A 25,529-nucleotide genomic window follows, 5' to 3' on the forward strand; every position below is an offset into this window, starting at 1 on the left:
CGGCGACAGGTCTGGTAAGATCACGTCTTTCTTGTCTTTTGCTAACTTGCAGTTAAGTGACATCTTTTAAGGCAGATTATCAGGTTTTGTGCAGCTCACTTTGAAGCAGCGACACGTTTTTTTTTCATATGTTATAGTACTCCACAAAACCTGTTAACAGGCTATGATGCGTAAAATTGTTTAAATTCGCCTTAAACCCTTAGGGACTGTTTGGTGCATTTTACACACTTTTCATTTTTGATAATTTTGGCTGTTTATTTATTTTTGTTTAATCTTTGAATTTCCAGCTCAGCTCCTGCAGTCAGTCTAAAATAGACACTGTAAACTAAATAGTTACATTCATACTGTAAAGTGCAAAAAATGCTCCATTGAAACCCATTCAAACTGACATTTTTGATCCCACAACCACCAAAGCTTAAAACGTGCATTGTATTATTTCTTGGTGTCATTCTGGGCTTTTTTCCTTTGAATTTGTTATTTTTTCCTTTTTTTCACCTGGTGACATAATTTCTAAACTATATTTGGCATATGGAGAAAATACATGCTATTTCCACAAGGTGCACTGTCACAATCAGTGTTGCTGCAGATCTTTGACCTATCCCAGGCTGTGATCATCAAAAGAAATCTGACAAAAACCTGGCATTTAAAGGGTTACAATTCTGAAAATCAATGAATATTTGATGTTTATGATTAGGCTTGATGTTGGGTAACAAATTCACTCAATGAAAGTAGAAAACAATACTGATGTACAATACTTTTTCAAGTTTGATTCTGAAAAGTGTATTTTGTGCGCCGAACGCTACGTGTTTGTGTAACGCTGTGAGTCGGATATACAGCAACTTATAGTCACATATTTGGTCCAAACCTGAGCTTTAAAAAGTGTCTCCTTATTAAGCAGTTTTGTAGGTTCACCATAAAAAAATTGACTCCGTGTTGGCTTTGTTTAGTTGAATGTTATCAGCATATGTCATATTTTTGTTTTGGAAGATGCAGTTCACCCCAAAACCAAAATATTTCATTGTGAATTGCCGAGTGTTGGAAATAACTGAAGAAGGTAGCACACAAGTGCCAAAAAACTATTAGGAACTATTTTCTACCGAGCTACAATTGCCAACTGTATCACAGCGCAGAAGGAAGCGTGCATGTACTCATAGACAAAGGCCTGTAAACTTTAATGGTGTCCTCTTCAGCTGTGCTCTGACGTTAGCTTGCTCGTAGCTTATATTAACTTGTATTAGATGAACGCTTCCTTCTGCTTGGTGTTGTGTAGTTTGGGAAGTAGTTTTGTATAAAAAACTATTTGATTTACTATTATTATTATTGCCCTAATACCTATATCCAAAGATTTGATCCATAAAAGCATGTATTCCCAGAAGAGAAGAGGAACGAGACAGCTGCCTTGTGGAACACCACTATTTTCAGGCAATTTTCTTGTAACTTTTTACCAATTTTTTGCCATTTCTTTTTGCTCATTGCCTTCTTCCCATGCGTTTGAAAGAATTTCAGCCAATTTGCACAGGTTTTAAAGGGTTAACTTGTAGTAATAAAAGTCTCTCAAAGTTTAATGTGGTAATTAATAGGTGATATTAAAGGGCCACAGTTAGCAGCGTTAAGAGGACAGTGAGTGCGTGTAACAGTAGAAAGAGCACAGCCTGGCATGGTCTTAATTCGTCCACATACCAGCCACTGCCTGATATGGTGTGTGTGTGTGTGTGTGTGTGTGTGTGTGTGTGTGTGTGTGTGTGTGTGTGTGTGTGTGTGTGTGTGTGTGTGTGTGTGTGTGTGTGTGTGTGTGTGTGTAGATCATTTCAGAGGCACTAGGTTGAAACCTGACGCCCCCCACCAGCTCAGCTCAGCCCCCCAACCCCCCACTCTGGGTCCCTTCACACACATTGCTGTTGGATGGTGAGGAAGCTGCGAACAAACAAACTCAGCAGTCAGCAGCACTTGTGTGGAGAAAGAGGAATGGAGTGAGACTTGGATGAAGAGAGAGAGAGAGGGAGGGTGTGAGGAAGAGGAGGACGAGGTGAAGAGGTGAGGAGACTCTGCCTCCATGTCCCTGTCCAGCAGATTTAGTGTCAGCGTTCGGTGTCACCGGAGCTGAAGAGGAGCTCTGAGTGGAGACCACAAACTGACTCCTGCTTCGTTTCGTTTCTTGGATATAAAAGTGATTTTTCTTCAAATGATTGACCTCGATGTGACCTCTTGACCTCAACTTTTGGATGTGTTTCCAGTGTGGACATCTGTGATTTTTCTCCCTACATAACTGGATGTAAAAAGTCTCTCCAGAGCAGCAAATGTCTGACTGATCCCAGACTGTCTGACTGAGTGAGTTGGGGATTTCCAGAGCTGAGACAGTCAGTGTTGTCCTCTGTCCTCTGTCCTCTGTACAGTCAGCAGCTGCATGCAAGACTTAGCCAACAAGTTTTTAATCCAAATTAAATACTAGAAAACTAAACTGCAGCATCCTAGATTATTCTGTGCATGTAAAACATGCAAAATACTTCCAATAAATTTAAAAAAGTAAAACATTTTACAGCAGGATATTATCATATTTGACTGGCTATTTTTAAATTAAAGCCGGAACAAACCTGCCTCCAACAGCGCTGCTCGTCCTGCAGGACGCTCTGGCTGGAGGTGCTTTGCTCACAGTTGCAGGATTTTGGAAAACTACAACAAAGACCTGGATTTGCTCATTGAAACACAGCTTAGTTCATCACAACAAAATGATAATTTGATTGCATGTAGAGAGGAGCAGAAAGACCAGAAAAGGAGGAAGAGCACCAACTGCCTGCAGCTTTTTATTTGCATTGATTAATGACGGACAGAAACAAACTGCTGATTAAGCGAACATCCAGCAGCCCTCAGATGGAGAGGAAGGTGAGTAAACTGGTGTTTTGTTTGGATTTTGACTCTCCTCGTGTTTTGTTTTTTTTGTCTTTTAAAACTTTTCCCATCACGTTTTTCCTCTTGTGTTTCTGTATCTCAAGTTTTCTTTTTTGTTTGTTTCATTGCAGTTTGGGCTTTGGCCTTTTTTGCTTTTTTTCCACCTGATGACATTAATTTCACCTTTTTATTTTCATCTATAAACTTCATGACAGAAACTTTGCATTAAAGAGGTTAAAATTCAATGAAAATGTGTTACTTATGATTAGGATTGGTTAAAAACTTAACTCAATGAAGGTGGAAAATAATATCGTATATAATATTTTTTAAAGCGTGATTTTGAAAAGTGCATTTTGTGCCCAGAGTGATAAAAGTGTGTCTGAGATTAAAGCGGGCCTTAAGGGTTAAATTCTAGTGGTTGCACCAGCTTGAGAAACTCAGTTGCCCTGTGACGAGTTCGGGGACGTGCATGTAAAATGATGCAGCATCTGAACATTTCTAGAATTTCTTCATTTAATGGAAAGTATGCAGCCATAAAAGCGCAGAGCTGTATGACCTTTGCTTCCTGTAATATTCATCCAGCTTAAATGAAGAGCTGCAATAAGGTGATACAGAAGGTTACAGAGCCTGTTACTGTCTGACGGTGTGAAAAAATCTGTTTTTTCCAACATTAACCCTTTGAAACCTGAAGCGACATCGCTTTCCATGTGCTGCTTTCACAAGTTTTTTAACCTTTGAACTCTAAAAAAAAGCTTGATTTCTATTAAAAATCATGAAAAAGGCAGTGAGCAACTTGGTAATAAATGTTTCACAAAATGCAAAATAAAAAGTTTATATATATATTTTAATAAGCTAGGAAAATGGCTGGGGAAAAAAGCAAGGAAAAAACTTCAACTCATCATAATTACTTATTTAAAAATATGTTTCAAACATATATTTTTTTTAGCTTTTTTCAGTCATTTTTCAAGTCATTTGTATTTTTTCTCTTTTTTTGGCTATTTTGAAATAAATTTTCAGGTCATTTTCTTGTACTTTTTACTAATTTTGATGCAAGATTTTGGGTAATTTCTTCCTTCATTACTCATTGCCTTTTACTCCCATGTTTCTGAAAAAAAAGCAAGCCATTCTGCTCAGGTTTCAAAGGGTTAAGGGGGAAAAAAAGAGAAACCTGGATGTAAAAGGATTAAAAAAATTGTAAAAACTAAGTTGCATACACTTGCTTTGGGAGGGAATCACTAAAAACTACAAACCGTTTAACAGTGACTCAGACACGTCCAGACTTGCTGACAGCTGATCATTTCATTCATTCAGTCTTTTCTGGTGTCAACAGGAGGAGCTGAAGTTTGGCGGAGCGGCCACGGCGCTGCCGGCGGAGCTGAGCTGCCTGCGGGGCGGCGGGGGAGCAGAGGGGGAGCTGGAAACGCTGGAGAAACAGCTGATCTGTCCCATCTGTCTGGAGCTCTTCAACAAGCCGGTGGTCATCCTGCCCTGCCAGCACAACCTCTGCAGGAAGTGTGCCAACGAGCTCTACCAGGTCTGTGACACAGCACACACACGCACGCACGCACGCACACACACACACACACACACACACACACACACACACACACACACACACACACAGGGGCCACTGTTACTATATATACATGCACTGCAGAAGAAGTGCATGTCATATTACAGATGGTCAAACACTGAACGGATGAATGTCCGCACAACAAACAATACGTGGTTTCCATCTTATTTTTGACTCATTTATAAATATTATGACTCTATATTCATGTGCACTGACTGTAAAGACTGTTTAAGTGTAGAGCTGATACGCAGTCAGGTGATGCGGTCATGTGACCGAGGCCTCTGGCCTATTCAAGATCACGATTTTGTATTGTTATTATGTGAAGTTTTACAGTAAATTTAAATTATACATAACTACAGTACTGTGTTTGAGTAAATGAACTTATGTGTACTGCAGCACTGCAGTGTTCACAATACACATACCTGACATGGGCTCTGGTGTGTGTGTGTGTGTGTGTGTGTGTGTGTGTGTGTGTGTGTGTGTGGTGGATTATCAGTGTCTAAAATGGGATGTGTGGATGTTTAACTGGTTTGCTCATGTACATGAATCGTTACCTGCCTGACCTACATTAAAGGCTATTGTTCAGAGCGTGTGTGTGTGTGTGTGTGTGTGTGTGTGTGTGTGTGTGTGTGTGTGTGTGTGTGTGTTGCAGAGCCCAAATTGACTTTAGTTGTCCCTGCTACAGTGAAAAGTAACTAAAAATGCTGCTTAGTTTATTTACTCTGTAAGTCTACTTAGTAAAAACTTTAATGTGTACTTTTACTTTTTACCGCTACATCTCAGGGTGAAATATTTTACATTTTCATTTGTATCGTATCTGTGTTTCTTAAGTGACGTAGTGAATGAGCTAAATTTGTCGTTGAGAGGTGAAGGGGATGGATGGTAGGACGTCTGCAGATTCTTAATTTAAGTTTTCTTAATGTTCCCAGAACGTTTTTCTTAAAGTTCAGGTACCTTTCTCTCTTGTTTGTTATTGTTTATATATCACATTACAAAATGTTCTGTAATCTCAGTCCTCAATAACATGTTGTGAATGTTGCTTTGAAAATGTTCTTTTTTTGTTCTCATGTAACGTTGTAGGAACATTTTGTAAGAAAACATGTTAGCTGATCTGTCACCTCTGAACATCACCAAAACATCCTCAGAAGGTTGCAGTTATAACTTTACGTCTAACTCCGCATTTAACCTTATAGAAACATTATTTAAAATGATAAACATCCTGAAACGTTCTCTGAACGTTAGATTAAGGTGTTTTCTTTGAAACATTATTGCAACTTATAGGTAACGTTCCCTGCTAGCTGGGTGGGCGTCATATTGGGGAGGTCAAGATCTGCTAGTAAACAAACACGTGTATTAAAAGATTCAGATTTCACCGAAAAAATGAGCTGTAACTCGCTTCGTTCTGAACCGACGGTGAACACGATTGTGGTTATTTGTATGAGTTAAATTCAGGTGATGATTCACGAGCCGAAACACTCACGTCGGCGCGGCGTCACCTGTTGGCGCACGTTCGTGATGATGTAATGATGCGCCGCCGGTCAACCTGAACCTCATTTAAACACACTCGGCTTCTCGGAATAGAGATCGAGATCTTGTTTTTGTGCGCTTCTTATTAACCCTGACATTTCCAAACCTGAAATGCTCGAACATATTTTCCCAGAAACATTTTAGCACCCAGTGGCATTCACGTGCACAAACACACACACACACACACACACACACACACACACACACACGTTACATGTTAACCAGCATGTTCACGTTTCTTCATGCGTTCTTTGCTTGTGCGTGGTATGTGAGAGGGAAACTTAATAGACTCCTCCCTCACTGTCATGCTCATGTTCCTGACCTCTGACACCGAGAGGTCTGTCCCGCAGTACACACACACACACACACACACACACACACACACACACACACACACACACACACACACACACACACACACACACACACACACACACACACACACACACACACACACTGGTACGTGCAAAACAAAGATTATAATCTTTCCAATCTTTCCATGACCACACGCAATTTGTATCTAAGAACAACAACACAGCTCAGTTTGCTATTAGCAGCTTCCTTTAACCCTTTGAAACCTGAGCAAATTGGCCTGATTTCTTACAAAAACATGTGAAGAAAGCAATGGGCAGGAATATAACCAAAAATCTGCAAAAAAAACCCCATAAAAATAATAATACACAGAAAAAAAGTAAAAGCAAACATGGAAATGACCTGGAAAAATGTGCTTAAAAATGATAATAATGACAATAATAATATTTTAATATATAATTAAAATAAGTATTTTTTTTTCTACATATTTTCCTCGCCTTTTTTAAAAAAATTCAACATCCACTAATTTCTTGCAATTTATGGAACAATTCCCAAAAATGTGAGAGAATGAAACAGGTATTAAACTGCAATCTAAGTGTTTTTTTTAAAAAAGTCTTAAATGTGAATTATGTAAGTTGCAGAAAACAAAATATTTTGTAGAGACAGATTTTGTGACACAGACGGTGAAGTAACAACGCGAGTCATTTAAGAGTTTCTGCAAACTTTTCTGATTTTCTTTGAGTGTAAAAGTCTCTGAAATAGTCTGTTGAGACAGATTTGACTGTAAACCACCCCGCTGTGTGTGCGTGAGTGTGTGCGTGTGTGTGTGTGTGTGTGTGTGCGTGTGCGTGCGTGCGTGTGCGTGCGTGCGTGCGTGCGTGCGTGCGTGCGTGCGTGCGTGCGTGTGTGTGTGTGTGTGTTTCTCCACCAGCTGATCCTCTGTCAGGCCCTGCAGCAGCTGAAGCTTATTAAAGGCCACTATTTCAGGACGCCTCACACCTCTAACCCTCTCTCTGTCCCTCCGTCCCTCCGTCCCTCCGTCCCTCTGTCCCTCTGCTCATCTGTCCTTTTCTTCAATCGTCTGTCTCTTTTCTTCCAGTAACTCTCAATTCTCTAATTGCTTTCCATTTCTGCTCAGTTTTCTCTTGTGATCGCTCGTTATCTTCCTGCTGTCTGAAGCACCAGGTCACTGCCGACGCTTTGTTTAACCCTTTAACACCTGGACCAACGTCAGTTTTTTTGTGCTGCATTCAGACACCTTTCACAAGCATTTAAACCATCTGGGAAATGTATTTGATTTCTTTTGTAAACAGGAAAAATAGCAACTTGGCAAAAAATGTCACGCAAATTGCAAAAAAAAGTGAGTAGTGACAAAAAACAAGAATTAAAGACCAAAACAACAGCCAGGAGAAAATGTCCATTATTATAAATATATATGTTCAAAAAAAAAAAAAAAAATAGATTATTTTCTTTTTAACTTAATTTGTTTTTACTTTCAAGTAATTTTCTTGTTTGGTTCTTTTTGCAAATATTCGGGCCCTTTCTTGTTGAGTTGCTCATTTCCTCTTTCTTAAGTTTCTGAAAGAAAAAAATTTGGGTTTCATAGAGTTAATTTGCCTATTTCCCAATTTGTGTTAAAAGGACAGTTCACCCCAAAATTAAAAATACAGATGTTTCCTCTTACCTCCAGTAGTATTTATCAGTCCAGACTGTTTTGGTGTGATTTGTTGAGAGTTGGAGAAAATCAGAACCAATATATCAAAAATATAAACTCCCGTCCCCCTCTGATGCATGCTTCCTTCTGCACGGTGATACGGTTTGTGAGTGTAGAAAATAGTTCCTACATGAAACTGCTCACAAAAAGGTCTGTGGATGATCTTGAGTAATTGGCTCATGGTTTCTGGAAAGAGACATTGCTGTTGAGTTTTTTGTTTTTTGTTTTTTTTTTGTAATTTTACCTTTTTGTCTTTTTATTCTCTATTTTTCCCTGTTTATTTAGTTTTTTGTTTTCTTTTGTCATTTTTTTTCTCATTTTTTTCTCGTGTTTTTCAGTATTTATTTATTTATTTTTTGCACTTCGAGCACCACAAGTGTGCCATAGTTGCATTATATTGTAAAGTCATGCAGACATCTCTACAGACGATATCTCCAACACGGGGCAACTCACACCAAAATAATCTAGACTGATAAACACCACTACAGGTAAGACAAAAAAAAATATTTTGGTGTGAAGCGTCCCTTTCTGTATGGAGCTGATTATTTTAGCAGAAAGACTGAGAGTATTTAGGTAGTTACACCATCCAACGTCCCCATGGCAACAGAGTCATCTGTGTTATTTTTACTTCATCTGGAGACTCAGACAGTAAACATGATGGTGTGTGTGTGTGTCTGTGTGTCTGTGTGCGTGTGCGTGCGTGTGCGTGCATGCATGTGCGTGTGTGTCTCTGTGTGTGTGTGTGTCTGAGTGTGTGTGTATGCTGGGTGATGAAGGGGGATTTTCTGCTCTTGTTTTTACACGATGACCTTCATCCTGAACCAGCTCTGACTTCACCCGGGGACACATTTGGAAGATTTTGCTCCACCGATGACCCCGAGTGTTTCTAATTATTGAAATCCCAGCATGCATCTGTGTTGTAAGACAACAAACTCCAACTGTTGGGTGCTGACGGGCCATCACAGAGCTCCGATCGCTCTTCTATAAATATTAAAATCCCCTTATGATTCTTTCTTTGCGTGCAGCCCTCCCTGTTCCAGGCCCGCACCACCATGCAGGTGAACAGCGGCCGTTTCCGCTGTCCGTCCTGCAGACATGAGGTGGTGCTGGACCGCCACGGCGTCTACGGCCTGCAACGAAACCTGCTGGTGGAGAACATCATCGACGTCTACAAACTGGAAGTCAGCAACAGCAGCAAGGCCTCAAGGTGAGGACGACAGGAAGTTTGATGCTGCATTCATGTGAAGTCAGGAGGTCGTAGTTTTAACACTTTGTTGTGTTTATGAGCTTCGAGGTCGTAAAGTGTGAAGCTGCAAAGAAGATGGGTTACATTTTAATGCTAAGAGCATTTAAACAAGAGGTTGATAACTGTTTGTTTTTTTTAAAGTTTATTTATATATTTTATTTTTTTAAATATTTTTTATTTACATTTTATTTATTTTTAAAATTTATTTATATATATTTTGTTTTTTATATATATTAATTTTTTTATGTTTTTTTATTTAATCTAGGTCACTCAATACATAGAAGAATTTATATTTTTATTAGGATTAATATTTTTGTAATTAATTTATATCTGAGGTAAGGTAAAGGTCATCGGTAATTAAAGTAAAATATTAGAATAAGTCTAGAGAATTAATTATTGTATAGCTTCATATTGATGTGGAAGCTAAATAATTGCCTATTATTAATTTATGGATAAGGGGTGGGATTAAATATGTTTGTACTTTCTCCCTCTCCTTATCGGATATGTGACGCAAATCGTGATGTGTTGTTTTGTTTTGTAATGTATTTTTATGTCTGTCCACTAATTTATGATTGTCTTTTCTTTTTTTTTTTTAATCTACATGTTTTTCACATGTTCGGAATAAACTACTACTACTACTACTGCTCTGTATGGACAGCAGTTAACATTAATATCAATAACACTTTACATGTGATAAAAAATTGACATTTAATATAAGAATTAATAGAAAAGTTTCTTACCATTGACCAAACATTAACTTTTGCCTGCCATGTTTATACATTAATGACGTCAAATCAGCAACTCGTGTTATAAATTAACGTTGTTCTCGGTGTTAATATACTCGCCTGGCATGCTTTAGAGTTAAAAGTTTGCTCACCTGCTACAGCTAATAGATCCATGTACTAAAATGTGTAACTACTAATACTTCTAGAAACAAAATAACAAAGTGTATAATTTTACAAAGTCAATTGTTGGCACTGCTGCGATGCTTTCTGCCATTTCTGCTGCTCTGAAACGTCACATTACAACTCTGCAACTCGGGTATCATTGAAATTTCCAAATTTCCCACTCAGAATTATGACTTTTGAGGGCCGTTTATGTGCTCGTAACTCGTAAATATAATATATCTGAGGAGCACACGAAGGCAGCATTAGATATAAACCACACTCTGTGCCTGCAGGTGTTTAAAGACATTTTGTCTCTCTGTCTCTCTGCAGTCCCGTCCCTCTTCCTCCACCTTCAGCTCAGGTCACGTGTTCAGACCACGAGGGCGAGAAGGTGAACATCTACTGTCTCACCTGTGAGGTTCCCACATGTTCTCTGTGTAAAGTGTTCGGGGCTCATCAGTCCTGTCAGGTGGCTCCTCTGACGGACGTCTACCAGCAGAAAAAGGTGTGTGTGTGTGTGTGTGTGTGTGTGTGTGTGTGTGTGTGTGTGTGTGTGTGTGTGTGTGTGTGTGTGTGTGTGTGTGTGTGTGTGTGTGTGTGTGTGTGTGTCTGAACATTGCATCAATGTGTTTTTTGTGTCATGTTGTATCTTAATACACAATTTGTCTGTTTTACTGCTGGATACTGGTATTTAACCCTTTGAAACCTGGATCAGCATCAGTCTTTTTGTGCTGCGTTCAGACTCCTTTCAGAAGTATTTAAACCTTTGAAATGTGAACATGAAGAAAGAAAATGAGATCAGCATCTTGGCATGAAATGTCTTGCAAACTGCAAAAAAAAAAAAAAAACAGTAAGCAGTGACAAAGAAATTACCTAAAAATTGCCTTTTAAGAAAGAGAGAGAAAATAAATGGAAATAATCAAATAACTAGGGAAAATATCAAGAAATCAATATTTATAATTATATGTTTAAAATAAGCCTACAGAGAACAATACATATATTTATAATAATAATCATTTTATTATTTTTATTTTTTTTCAGGTAATTTTCTTTTAACTTATTATTTCCTTGCTAATTTGTGGGTAATTTCTAGTTGCTGATTGCTTTTTTCCCCATGTTTTTGAAAGAAATCAAGCATCGTGGGTTTTTAAATTTTCCTTCTGTGTGTTTTTACTGTAACTTCTGTGTTAACGGACTCGCACAAAGAGAAGCTACTGTAGTCCATTATAGTGTTGTCAAAAGTATTGATTTAAAATCTTAACTGAAAGAGCTGTTTCCCTAACTATTCAGTGCGGTTTCAGCGTGACGAGATAGAAAGATTCTTTGGACGCCGGCGCGATATTTGCTATATAATTATCAGTGTTAATAACAAGTTAATGTCCTTTTGTTTCTCAGGACGAGCTCAGTGAAGGGATCACTTCTCTGGTGGCGTTCAACGACAAGATCCAGGCTTTGATAGACGGGCTGGAGGAGACCTGCAGAAACATAGAGGTGTGTGTGTGTGTGTGTGTGTGTGTGTGTGTGTGTGTGAGTGTGAGTGTGTGCGTGCATACTCGATTTTCCTCAGTGTCATGACAGCGCGAGAATTAAAATTATTTTAGATTTAGCTGTAGAATGACAGGAAATGTGGGATAGAGAACGGGACTGACACCTGGGCTGCAGAGGCCTCGGCACACTCTCGCAGGTGAGCGAGAGGCCGCCCGGGTTAACAATTTTTAATATAACTGAAATACGTCGAAATATGTCCAACAAGGGCAAGATTATGTCGGTTAGAGGTTCTAAATGTTGGTTTCCATTATTTTTCGATTAATTGCCCAGCACTACTCATACTCTACTCTACTCTTACTTAAAAAATATCGTTGTCATTCTTACATTTTGTTCTGCATCAAACGCACCGTGTGGCCAGCTTTGTCAGGAAATCATTGAGCCTTTTTTGAAAGTAAAAAAAGAAATATTTGTTTTGTAAAGACTGGACTTTTAAAGAGGAAAACTGGATGCTGTCATTTTACTTTTTATAAAAAACAATGTGGGACTGTAAAAGAAAAATGTGGAAAAGATATAAGCTGATGTAAAGTCATGTTAATTCCTACAATAAAGTATTTTTTAATAATAGAAAAGATATTCTGAAGAATAATGCTGCCATTATCATTTACTTTAGATTAAATTCCAGGCTGTCATAAAAAATGTCCCCAAGACTTGTAAACCTGGAGGTCTTTGTGTTTAAAGTCCATACAGTCTGCCTGTATGTTGTATCAATGTTTTTTTTCCAAGTCAGTTAATATGCAGATTTATTTTACCATCACATATGTTTTTTTCGTGTATTTTGTGCACTAACGTTCATTCTGCTCTCTCCAGGAGAACTGCAAGACTCAGAAACAAAGTGTGTGTGAGAGGTTCGACCGAGTGTTTTCCATCCTGGAGGAGAGACGACGGGTCAGATTTTGTTCTTTTCTCAGCATCTTATACACAAACATAAAAAACACGTAATACACCATAAAAAGTACATTTCAATATGCGGATGGACTCCTAATATTTGCTAAATCAAAATAATGACATTTTTTTTCGAGGAGTATTTTGTGAAATTTAACACAGAGACTGTATTTCTGACATGGTGATATGCAGTAAATTGTAAATATGTTAAGTTACATGTGAATAGATTGTATTGGTTATGTTAGTATTATCTTTTGCTGGGATCAACAGATTATCGGCTTGGCCAATATTTGGCATTTTACCAATTATCTGTATCGGCATTTTATTTTAATAATCCGCGTAAAATTAATTAACTAAAAAATGCAAAGAAAGTGTCAGCATGGGAGAAACTTTTTTTGTAAAACCTCAGAGAGCTGTTTTTATTTATTGATTGATTTTTTTTTTAAATTTTCACTTGACTTTATTAGACAAAAAAAGTTGGTGGGATCTTGCTGTGTGTTGAATGTTTCAGTTTTGATTTAATATTTCTTAAGGGCATTTAAACAAGTAATTACTTACTTTATTGTAAATACATATCAGTGCCAATTATCAGTCATTAACTAATAATAATCAGTATTGGTATCACAAAAAAAACCAATATCAGTCGACCCCTTTCTTCTGCACTATCTAATGGCAGTAAAACTCAAGCAGCAGTAACAGTAGTCTATTACTTATTGTCTTCATCATCATCATCACACTGAAGGCGATGACGCAGCGAATCAGCTCCGAGGAGGAAGAGAAGACGGGCCACGCCCAGGCGCTGGTGTGTTGCTATGGCGACAGCGTGGAGGCCAACAGCAAACTGGTGGAGAGAGCGACGAGCAGCATGGAGGAGCCAGACATGGCTGCTTTTGTTCAGGTGTGTGTGTGTGTGTGTGCGTGTGTGCGTGTGTGTGTGCGTGTGTGTGTGCGTGTGTGCTGTCATCTGTTTTTCTGATATGTGACTTTATGACCTTTTTAAAACACTTTCCAAATCTTACGGCTGCATGAAGGTGACGATACAAACCTTTGTTCAGCTTTGGGTTTGGACCTCATGGCTGCATCTTCGTGTGTTTTTTTGTTGTTTGTTTCTCTTGGTGATGTGTTTTCTTGGTTTGTTTGTGCATAAAATAAATAAAACTGACTTCTAAGTCCTGAATTTCTTAAATTGATTTTTTGTTCTCACTTTCGTCCCTCAGGATTCAAGAGAACTGATCGCAAAGTGAGTTTTCAATTTGCCTGTCATGAACTTTTTTGTTTGATTTTTTTCTAAACTGAGTATTTGTTTTATTATGACCTTCATTATTTCTTCCTGTTTCCTTTTCTTTCATCGACTCTTTACTCTCCGTATCTCGACTGGTCTCTCCTCCTCCTCAGAGTCTTAACAGCGACCAGCTCGTGTCCAGCGGAGACGCTGAAACCAGGTTATGAGAGTCTGAGTCACTACAGATTTAACTTCAGCCGACAGGAGAGAGCTCTGAAGAGCATCGACTTCCTCAGAGGTAAGCAGAGAGACTGTCAATGAAACTTTATCTCTGAAAAAAAAGATTTCATCATGAACCATTGTTTATTTAGGGAAGATCGACTGAGCGTTCAGCTCTTTCACAGGAATGCTCCGGATTCAGCGGGCCAAAGGGATATATAACATATGATAGTGATAAATTCAATAAAAACAAATAACTCACAGAAATGGCTTTCAAAAGTTATAATTAGCAATAAAATTAGTTTAAAAAAACATTTAAAAAAGATAAAATGGCAAACAAAGCTCGTGAAAAAATGCAAAACAACATAAGTAAAGAAAAAAAAGTAAAAATTGTGGCAATAAAAACAAAAAAATAACGATCATGTCTGTGAATGAACCAGAGCACTGTACAGGAAATATATCAAATAGCATATAATATGATCACTTAACGATCTAATTTTAATACATCTAACTTGTTCCATTTATTTGGTGCAAAAAAAATCTGAAAAGCTAATTCACCGAGCTCGGTGCTGATCTGAGGAGTTTCTGGATAAAAATTCCTGTGAGCGTGTGTGAAGAGAAGAAGATTTAATTCTTAAAAGAGAAGTTAGGCAGGGAGGTAACTGTCCGAGTGCTTTTTAAACAAAAAGGGAGCAGTGTGTTTCCCCTCCGTCAGTGAGAGAAGAAGCACTTCTAATTTTGAGACATTTTAGCTGCACCAACAAGAAAACCTTGTTTTATTAAAACATACATTTATTGAGCATTAATAGTATACAATTTGCATTAAGGAGACAAACTTATCTTAGAGTGTTTTTAAATATGCAGCATCATGACTGAAAAAATGAATGTTTCTTAGGATGGAGAAATATTATTTGTGAAGACCGCACTGTAACTCTGTGTGAGAGCGAGTGTAACATAAACCTGGAGAGATCATCTGCACGAGTGATTTTAATTTAAGGTCTGATCCAAAAATAGTTGGAAGCTGCTTTGGGTGAGAGAGAATGAGTGACATCTTTATACCTCCTTTATATCCTGTCGGGTAATTTAATCTACATTAATGCTTCATATTCTGTAAGATCATCATGTGTTTGAGGCCGTTTTTTTCCTGTGAGAATCACGTTTCTGTAGTCAGCCCTGTTTTCAGCATTTTTCAGCTGATTTTAGAGGCTTTTAAGCGTTTATTTAGCTGAAGGAGAATTTTATCATCATTACATCAGGAAATACAATCTATGGTTTTCAGGAAGGAAATGAGATCAATCAATCACATTTTATTTGTTTTGCTCTTTTCATCCAGGCCAAACTGTAACAGATAATGCTTCATACAATAAAACCAGGAGTCCCCTGTCCGACCCCCTCACATGCACATGCACACACACACACACACACACACACACACACACACACACACACATACACAAGTACACAAGGATAAAACGCAATACTTTGTAATAAATAAAACCACTAAAATAAGAGGACTCAAACTGTGAACTGAGGAGTAGAAGCAGTAAGTGGTATGAGATTAAAATATTCAAGTAAAGTAAAAGTACTTCAGATTAGTACTTGAGTAAATGTACTTCGTTATATTCCAGCGTTGGTCATTTTGCAGTTGAAGTATTCTTTAAATGAATACTAAACGTCACATAAATATGCAAACACACGTTCGGTCTCAGCAGGTTTCGTTGTCTCTCTGCAGTTGTTGAAGACGTTCCTGAAGAACCGGAGGCAGAACGAGAACCAGAGGAACCCAAACAGCCCGCTGTGCAGAACCCGGAACCAAAACCCCATCAGGAGACCTCTGAGCAGAACCTGGAGTCTGTTTCAGAACCACTTAGAGAGCCGATCCCGGCACCGATATCTCCACCAGTGGAACCAGCTGCACCAGTAGAGGCGGCTGCAGGTGCGGTGACGGACTCTGTGGAACCTGCAGGGGCGGTTCTGCATCCGGAGACTGAGGACGAGGACTTAAATGACGAAGGATCTGGTGTGATGAAGAACATGAAGGAGGAGGAGGAGGAGGAGGGATGTGCAGCTCCTGATCCTGTTAAAGAGGGAACCGTCTGTGAGGAGCAGGAGGGAATGAGCACAACACAGGTACCCAATCACACCTGAAACTGGTCCTATTTACCTGTAAAACATCAGGGTTTTATCCTCATCCTCATCTCTATATCTTCATCTTTATCTTTATGTTTTATCTTCATCTTTATTTTGAACATGTACATTTTTAAGTCCATAAACAAACAAACCAACAGAAGAACAAAAGAAAACCATCAATTTTAATTACATGTTTGAAAAGAAGTGTGAACATATTTAATCCCGCTTTCTCTCCGTTATTCAGTAGCTAATAATTCTGCGTAAGCTTCCTTATTTAAACTTGAAAACATAAATAAACAGATATGAAATATACACACAAACATTTATACATCCATAAACAAATAAAATCATTTGTAACCTAATACGTCCTGCAAAATATAATTTAGTGTATAGAACATATATGGATTGTCTTCCATAAACATGTATTACTCCCATAATTAATTATGATCATTTAAGTATGTATTCTCCAGCACCCAGGAAACCCTCACCATACATACCTGAGTATTAATACACACAAACACACTTGTAACCATAGAAAACTTCAGTATTTCACCTCACCACCATCGTCCAAGAGAGGACGTGCAGCTAATTTATCTTTTTAATTTGTAAGTGATAACTGAAAGCATTTTGAGATGTGTTGATTATTATTTCTGCTGATAAACGAGCTGCTAAATGTGTGAAAATGAACTTGACAAAAAAATCCTCCTCAGACACTTTCTGTTCAGTTTCTCACAGTTTCTATATTAATACTTTAAAGCAACCCTGAGCTCATTAACGAGGTGTGCAAACTTTACATAAAACCTCTTCTAAAATTTGATAAACAAATAATTTTACAAAATATAATTTTAGATTAGTTTCCTACTTTGCACGCAGCTTTGGGTCTGTAAGCTTTTGAAAATCAACTCAGAGACATTTAATAGAAATACTGAAAGTGACCCATGATGAAGAAGACTGTGGATCAACTAGGAATAACTATGAAGATCTGAGAAAGATTTGACCTTACATCTCTCCTCTTAACCTTAAAAGCTACTGATGTTTTCAAGTCTCTAAAAGTCGTAAAATAAACTTAAACCAAAAGCAACCTAAAATCAAGAAAGCTGAACAAAAAAACGTGCTTTATTCTTTGGGGAAAGGTCAGAAGTTGTTGGTAATGCGCTAAAAACATCAAAAATCTTCCTTTAATTGTGTTCCTTCACATATCAGTGTGAGGCAGTAAGTGATGCAGGTGACTGGACGGCACAGTCTGAGACGGAGGACAAACAGGATGAGGAAGAAGAAGAAATAACGAAGGAGGAAGCTTCGTTTTATCCCGGCTGGTACAAACCCAGCAGCCGCCGCAGAGCGAGCCCCGATCCTGCAGACGACCTGACGACTTCACCAAAACCAGCCGAGGATTCAGGATCAGAGGCCGGAGTTCACACCGGACGTGAAGCCGAGTCTGAGTCTCAAATGCAACCAGGATCTCCTCCAGCTGGACCACAACGACCCCAGCAGGTTCCCGCTGAGCCGCGCGGCGCTTTGACGGCTGCTGTCGGTGCGCAGGCTGCAGGAGGAGACCCGGTCTCAGAGGAGGACAACGGCGAGGACGACATGCAGGGCTGGGTGTGTCTCTCTGGAGCCGCGGATAAAAACTTCAGTCTAGCAGAGAGTACTTTTGATCTGGGAGAAGTTTTATCCCAAAATTTTGATGGTCCGGCATCAGAGGCGTCAGAGGAAACTGCGAGTGTCGAGATGCACAAAGAAAAGTTTGAGTTCAGTGATGCAGAGGAGAAAGAGCAGCATGAGGTTAATTTGAAGGAAAAGGAGGCTGATGTAGAAGCTGAGACGATAAAGGAAGGAAGTGAATGGTCTGATGAGAGGAAAGAAAAGGAGCAGCAAACGCAAACTGACAGCTGTGATTCAGGAGACGCTCAGAGTTTTACCAGTTTAACGCAGAGAGGCGCAGAAAGAGAAACTGAGGCTCGTAGCTCAGGAGAGACAGAGGAGGACGGAGGGAGCACCGGGCGGCCTGAAGCTGCAGAGGAAATAACCTCCTCTTTGTCCCTCCAGGTCAGTGTCGTCCGGTTTCACCTTCATCATCATCATCATCATCGGCCGGGCTGTTGCTCTCTTCACCCTCCTGCTGATGTCGCCTCCATATCTCTCTTATTTTGGGTTTTTAAGCTGTTTATGTTCCGCAGAGTCACTTTTTCAACTCGGCTGCTTCACTTCACCTCAGTCTCTGTGTTTTTATGGTGTTGGGGAGTGAGGGGAGAAAGAAACAAGGACGGATTAAAAAAAACCGTTTTTCCCCATAAATTAAAAGTAAAACCTCATTTACTACCTCATTACTAAAAGGAGTCTTATTGATTAAATTTAAAAAATCATGAAATCTAACACATCCATTAGTATTTAACATGGAAGTGTTCAGGCTGTTTACTAAAGCAAAATTACCAAAACATCAATGTAAAAATACAGTTTTTTGCCCAAAATCAAAAACCCATATTTTCCTCTTACCTGCTGTGCCATTAATCCTTTTTTATTTATCTATTTATTTATTTATTGGTGCAAAATCAAAAAATTATAGGACTGAAAAAGAATATATGTTATATTGTATATAAATATATCAAATGTTTAATTGTTATTTAAGTGTGTATATATTTATATAAGTTTGTTGTTGGGAAAATCTGTTAAATATTGGAAAAAAGAAATCAAAACAAGAAGAGAGAAGAAAAAATAGTTGTTAAAAATTCATATATCAATAGATAGGTAATAGGTGATGAAAAGGTGAAAAGTGTAATAAAAAAATTAAATAAATAAATTGTCAGCTATGTATGGGGGAGGGTTCCTATCAGGGATTGTTTGGTTTATAAAATTTAGGAAAAAATAGTCACCCAGAGCCCAAACTGACATCTTTACAATTTCTATCTTGTCTGACCAAAACTCCAAACTTCAAAATTATTCATTAATAGCAGAAGCATTATTTAAAAAAAAAGAAGAGGAAGAACAATCAAATCTTAAAATTGTACAGTCTGGAACTGTGAAGTGTTTTTGTATGGAAAAAAAGGACAAAATATCAAAATAGTTGTTGGTTAATTTTGATTAATGTATTTATCGTCTTAATGTTTCAGTTGTACATCAAGATTTTTACATGTTTTCTGTGCAAAAATCTTAATTGGTAAAATAACTAAATCTGCCAGGTAAATGCACTGCAGTAAACAGTCGAGTATAAGTACAACGTGGCATCAGAAGAAAACACTCAAAGTACTTCAGATGTGTTTCGTCCTCCCTCCTTCCTTCACTTTATAGTCTATTTGTGCAGCAGCATCATCTCTCCATCTCTCCCCTTCTTCTGTCCTTCACCCCAAATCTCCTCGTCTCTTCCTCCTCCTCTCTCGTCCCTCCTGTTTGTTTTTCACCATTTATCACCTCCTTCATCCACCTCTCTCTCTCTCCGTTGTCCCTCCATCCCTCCATCTCTCTCCAGGCTGTCACTCTGCTCTTCTACCTGTTGGCCGTCCTGGTCATCCTGCAGAGGGTTTGGGCTTACATCGGCTGCTTCATTTGCACATAACTCCAGCAGGAGACACCTCCACCCTCACAGCTGCACCGCTCAGGTACACACACACACCTGCTGGCTCCACCAGGAAGTGCTGCTCCGGGCTTTTATTTTGGAAAATAAGAGGATCTACAGTACAGCTGCAGATTTAAGTGTTCAGTATTTTTTTAAGATAATTGCATGAAAGAGTTAAAGATTAATTGCTGTGTGCTTAATAATTTTAAGACGTTGAAATAAAATAATCATTTTATGGAAATTTAAATACATAATCTAGATTACTGTTTGAATATAATATAATATGATATAATATATATATATTAAATTATATATATTTATTATATATATATTACCAGATTGAACCCTGTAATAATGATATTATTACGTTTTTAAATATTAGTTATTTTAATAAATACTAACAGACTTCTATCGTCACAGCTGTTATCCCCTTATTCTCTAACCTAATGTCCTCCTCTGTGCTTACAAGTAAGTTTTTCATTGATACCATGTTTAAACTAAAAAACTACAACTTTAATTATAAACGTTTTTAAAATTAGGGGGAAAAAACCTGTTTAAGGACCTCCAGCATCCAATTTACTTTCTCCTCTGCTGGCACCTTGTGGTAAATTGTTATAATTACAGTTATTAGTCAGTAAAGTCAGTTTATTTCAATATTAAGTAAAGAAAAACTAATAAACTTAATATAAAAATAACAGATTAACTACCTGACTTTAATTTATTAACAACTTTTAATGTGTTTTTGTAGTATAATTTAATTCTTGCTGTTTTTATGCTCCAGCATCACTAACATCACTTGTTATCCCTCTGCTTCGTGCTGCATGATGAGATGTTTTTGCACGTTCACTGAATTTTCATAAATCAGATGCATCAAGTCCCTTTTTTTTCCTGCATCCTCACTCAGTCATGTGCAGGATGTGACGGTTAACACATAATAAAATGAATATCAGCTTTGTTCTTATGCCTTTTTTTTCAAAGTGGAAATGTCAGTTTGGAGCAAGACCTCTTGATATACTTCATTCTTAATACCCAAGTACAAATTTAATGTGTTTGCACTTTTCTTGAGTATTTCTTGTGTTTCTGTGAGCATCTTGAGTCACTGTGAATAATCAGATAAATTCATCCGCTCCAGACGGAGACTGAGACAAGGAGTCCTCCTCAGATCAGTCCTCCCCTCTGCTCCTCCTCCTCCTCCTCCTCCTCCTCCTCCTTCTCCTCTTTCACCCTGAGCGAGGCTCCTCGTCGGCCCAGTTTCTGCTTCTCGTGGCTGAATCCCCTCCACAAGAAGAAGTAGAGGAGGAGAGGAGCGTCTGAAGATGATGTTGCGGAGATAAAGAAGGAAAGAGAGATGAGACTGAGAGACTGGAAACACTTGTTTTTTTGATAAAACTCCAGTTACAGTGTTTATATCAACAGTTTGTATTGTTGTCAATAGTTTAAAATATATTTGAAAAACACAGCACATCTGTGTTACAGTATGAGGACAAAACAGATATTTGGGCCTAAAGGGGAAACACCGACTCTGTTAGGATCTTAGTTTGAAAAGTCACTGATAATTCTTTTGTTTTATTTTGTTTTATTTTTTTATTTTATTTTATTTTATTTATTTTGTTTTGTTTTGTTTTGAGTGTAGTTGAGATTTATTTTATTTTATTATTTTTAGTTTATTTAATTTATTTTGTCTTGTTTTGAGGATAGTTGAGTTTTGTTTTATTTTATTTTATTTTGATTCATTTTGTTTTATTTTATTTTATTTTGATTTATTTTATTTTGTTTTGTTTTGTTCTAGGTTTTTTGTTTTGTTTTGTTTTTGGTTTTTTGTTTTGTTTTGTTTTGGGTTTTTTGTTTTGTTTTGTTTTGGGGTTTTTTGTTTTTTAAAGGAAGTTGTTTTACAACAAAAGTCTTTACAACTTTCAAGTTTGAATGGATGTATGGCCACTTAGGGCTTCCGTCGTTTAGGATTCAAAACTTAGGACTTGACTCGGGACTTGAGTTCAAAGACTTGAGACGTACTTGTAACTTGCAAAACAATGACTTGGTCCCACGTCTGACTAGTCAGTGATGAAAGGTGACAAAGTTAATTTAAGTATGCACTTTGCTTGAATTTGAAATGAAATGAGATTTAAGTGAGCTTTCCTGGTAAAAGCCTTTTACTGGAGTTATGTGCTATGAGTTGTAGCTTGATGTTAGAAAACAATAGTTCTTAACCCTTAAAGACCTGCACTGACATCAGTTTTATTGTGCTGCATTCAGAAGCTTTTCACTAACTTTTAAACCTCTGAAACCTGAGAAATTGGTTAGATTCCTTTTAAAAACATGGAAAAAACTTAATGAACAACTTGGTGAGAAATGTCCTGCAAATTGCAAATATATATATATATATATATATATATATATATATATATATTAAAAGGTGACAAGAAAATGATCTGAAAATTAGCCTATAGGGAATTATTAGATGTGATCAAAAAACAATGGAAAATGTCCACAAAATAATATTTAAATATTATTTAAATATAAATGTTAATGTATAAATGTTTATCTTAAATATGTATGTAAATTATGTTACAGAAAACCGAAAAAACTATCTTTTTAGCACTTTCTCAGGGTCATTTTCTTTTATTAAATTTGTATTTACCTTTCTTTCCTTCTTTTTTCTTATTTTCAGATCATTTTCTTGTGACATTTTTCCAATTTACCAGAAAACTACATTTATAACTCTTATATTGTCATTTTCTTTTCTTTTTGTGCTTATTGAACCCTTTAACAGCTTTTACTGTCATTTAAACCTCTGAATCCTGAGATGCTGGGTTAGATTCCTTTTAAAACACAGGAAAAAACATTTCGAGCATCTTGGCAAGAAATTTCTCGCAAACTGCAGACAAGATAAGTGAAAGGTGACTATTAATGGATTATTATCAAAAAATGACAGAAAATGTATAGAAAACTATATAATTCTCTTAATTATATATTTGAAATTATGTTTCAAAAAAAGAGAATAAAAGATGTATTTAATCTTTTTAGATTTTTTTGTAACTTTTTACTGATTTCTTGATCATTTTTGGGCTATTTTTGTCAAGCTGCTTGTTGCCCTCTTACCATGTTTTTAAAAGAAGTCAAGCTGATTTGCTGAGGTTTCAAAATGTTAAAATAAACAAGGATTCAGCGGGATGAAGTAAAGAAGGGAACAGAAGTAGCAGTATTTAAGACGTACGTGTTGATTTTTTTTTTTTTTTTAATTTCAATGTTTTAACATTTAACTAGAGGACTCAAATGTTCAGTCTGAAACATTTTGAACTGCTGATTTTGGTTGTCATGTGTTTCGATGTGGTTTGGTATCTAAAATATTCAAGGATTTTTTTTTTTTGCAGCTTTAATGTGTTTTTGTGAGTGTGTGTCTAAGCTCTTTTTTTTAAGTTTTTTTTGTAAAGTGATTTCTGCAAAATGCAGGACGGAAATATAGATTTTGTTTGATACATGTATAGATAAAATAAATCTGATTTTATTCATTGTGTGTGTGTGTGTGTGTGTGTGTGTTTGTGTGTTTGTGTGTTTGTGTGTGTGTGTTTTCTGTGGGACTTTTGAATATGTCTTTTCATATATAAAAGTCCCACAGGAAAAAAAGCATGACAGCCAAAATATTTCGCCAACAGCTGTCTGTGTGACGTCGTTTGACCACGCCGGAAAAGGAATTCTCCAAAATGCAGCATGTAGTGATGATGATCATAACTTCCTGTTTAGAGGCTACGCCTTTAAAATAAAAGCACCAAAACAAAATGATGTTTTGAATTCAATTTTTTTTATTACTCCATACAAAATAGTGTATTTTAGGTTTTATGAAAACAATTTTCAGACTACTTATAATAACGTATTATTGATACTAATTTTGTCATAATTACTTTATGAGATTGTAAAGGAAAAACAGCAACAAAACCTCGAGGCATTTTTTTCTATTAAATCAAAATAGTACTAAATATGAGCAGACTGAAGCACAACTGATAAACGTTTGGGTTTTGACACCATTTCAAATGTGATCAAATTCTTTTCTTGGATGGAGAATTACCTCTAAAATTCACAAAACAGTTAATCGACAATCGATTAATCATTTGTTAAGATTTTAAAACCTGATGTTTTATCGATCAGTCAATAGGCTATGCAATGCTATCAAAGTATATGCAAAATTTTGCTGTGAGCTTTGATGAAAGAAAAACGCATCTGTGTCTTTATGTTTTTTTATATCAATTTATCAATTAAATGATTGTTAATATACAAAACAAAAAACAATATATAGATATATATATAAATGTGTGTGTGTGTGTGTGTGTGTTTGTGTGTGTTTGTGTGTATGTGTATACCCTCTCAAATTCCTGACCAGCGCACAACATTTTAGTCAGTTAAAGCAGATTTATCTTTCTTTTTTTAAAATCTCATATAGGCTTAATTTATTAATTTATCGTTAATTTAACCAACATTTGATGAAGGAAAGTGCTTACAATATGCAACACTAATATACAATAAAACAAAACTCACAAAAAAATCATATAAACAAACTATATATATATATATATATATGTTGTGAGTGTGTGTGTGTGTATATATATATATATATAAATTGTGAAGAAGGACTTAAATAAATTACCAATATTTATCAATTACCACAGAACTTTGAGATAAATGCACTTAAAGCAGATTTGGGTTTTTTTTTTTGTCTCAAATAACAATTAACCCATTAGTTCCATTATCCGGTTATTTAACCAATAATCGATTAAGGACGGTGCATTTGCAACTCTAATATACAAAAAACATTGATATAAAACAAAACTCACAAAAATCATTAAACAAATTATGTGTGTGTTTATAGTTAAAAATCGTTGAGAAGGACTTAAATAAAATACCAACATTTCTCAATAACCACAGAACATTAAAATAAATGAACAAAAATTAAGCAAAAAATAAAATAAAATCTAAAATCCCTATAATTTTTGTCTGGTAAAGCAGATTCATCTGATCGTCATCATTAGGCAGGACCATAACAAAGCCTTTATTGTGAAGTTCCCCGGCGGACGCGGCTGTGTGGTTCCTGTCAGCTTCACGCGCGGCCGTTATAGCTGAGCTGGCTGTTGGCTGTTTTGGGTTCCTGTCGACGACTTTCTCTGAGTGGGAGCAGTCTCTAAAACAGGAAGATTTCCACGCACAGCGAGTGGGGAGCACACTGAACCAGTCCGCCGTCCACATTTCACACCGGACCAGTTTAAGTTTTGACGAAACCGGGAGGAGTTTGAGCTCCGTGACACCGACGCAGAAATGGACCCCGCGAGTCAAGGTAACGTTAATTGTTAGCTTAGCGGGCAAGTTAGCTAGTTGTAGCTTTAGCTTCAGAAATACGTCAACTGTTTGACAGCAAACAATCGTAATAAATTAATCCACCGTAACCTACAAACTTCATTTAAATATGTTCTTGTTTGTGTTGAAGTTTAAATGTGTTTATAGCTTTAAAAATATATATATTTATATTTGTTGTTTAGCCGCGAGGACAGGACGGGCCCGCTGCAGTAAATGACAGGGACAGGAGCAGGATCGTGTTACTAATGTTACCAACTGACATATAAATGACATTAATTCAGCCAAAAAGTGAACAGTTGCATCTTTTCTGTGAGACTTTTTTATTCTAGCGAGCCGAGCTGAAATCTTGTAAACAAACGGACTAATGTTAGCTAAAGCTAGCAGATAGTTTTGGAGGATTCCTAAACACAAACACTGACCTGTTTTTTGCCTTTTAATCCTCCTGAATGGGCGTTTTTCTGTCTTCTTGTCAGTCTTTATCACTTTT

The 25,529-nt window shown here is 37.0% G+C and overlaps 2 protein-coding genes across 18 annotated transcripts in view; both read left to right on the plus strand.

Annotated features, from left to right (window-relative positions):
- Positions 1-74: 74 nt before the first annotated feature.
- Positions 75-23,209, plus strand: trim101 (tripartite motif containing 101). 2 transcript variants are annotated; one of them, XM_088081687.1, is made up of 13 exons: positions 75-2,880; positions 4,217-4,420; positions 9,038-9,219; positions 10,476-10,650; positions 11,541-11,636; positions 12,501-12,578; positions 13,318-13,473; positions 13,793-13,815; positions 13,971-14,095; positions 15,749-16,146; positions 17,350-18,195; positions 19,613-19,742; positions 20,832-23,209. In XM_088081687.1, the coding sequence occupies exons 1-12, from the start codon at positions 2,818-2,820 to the stop codon at positions 19,697-19,699; spliced, it is 2,433 nt and encodes an 810-aa protein (XP_087937813.1). In that variant the 5' UTR covers positions 75-2,817; the 3' UTR covers positions 19,700-19,742; positions 20,832-23,209. The 2 variants fall into 2 exon arrangements, with proteins under 2 accessions (XP_087937813.1, XP_087937812.1); XM_088081686.1 differs by lacking the exon at positions 17,350-18,195.
- A 1,553-nt stretch (positions 23,210-24,762) lies between these two features.
- tpd52l2b (tpd52 like 2b) overlaps positions 24,763-25,529 on the plus strand; it is a 35,951-nt gene continuing 35,184 nt past the window's right edge. For 3 of the 16 annotated variants that reach the window (XM_088081705.1, XM_088081689.1, XM_088081691.1), the window contains exon 1: positions 24,763-25,022. In XM_088081705.1, coding sequence (XP_087937831.1) covers positions 25,004-25,022 — 19 coding nt within the window. In that variant the 5' untranslated portion in view covers positions 24,763-25,003. The remainder of the gene's footprint in view (positions 25,023-25,529) is intronic. The other 13 variants (XM_088081699.1, XM_088081697.1, XM_088081698.1 and 10 more) reach the window with 6 other exon arrangements.

This window comes from Plectropomus leopardus, chromosome 9, assembly GCF_026936395.1.
Source record: "Plectropomus leopardus strain MGB_pleo_1.0 chromosome 9, ASM2693639v1, whole genome shotgun sequence".
Lineage (NCBI taxonomy): Eukaryota > Metazoa > Chordata > Actinopteri > Perciformes > Serranidae > Plectropomus > Plectropomus leopardus.

Coding starts and splice junctions, on each gene's coding strand:
- trim101 (XM_088081687.1), top strand. CDS start 2,818: ATGACGGACAGAAACAAACTGCTGATTAAGCGAACATCCAGCAGCCCT. Junction 9,220..10,475: donor AACAGCAGCAAGGCCTCAAG/GTGAGGACGACA, acceptor GTCTCTCTGCAG/TCCCGTCCCTCTTCCTCCAC. Junction 16,147..17,349: donor AGGGAATGAGCACAACACAG/GTACCCAATCAC, acceptor TTCACATATCAG/TGTGAGGCAGTAAGTGATGC.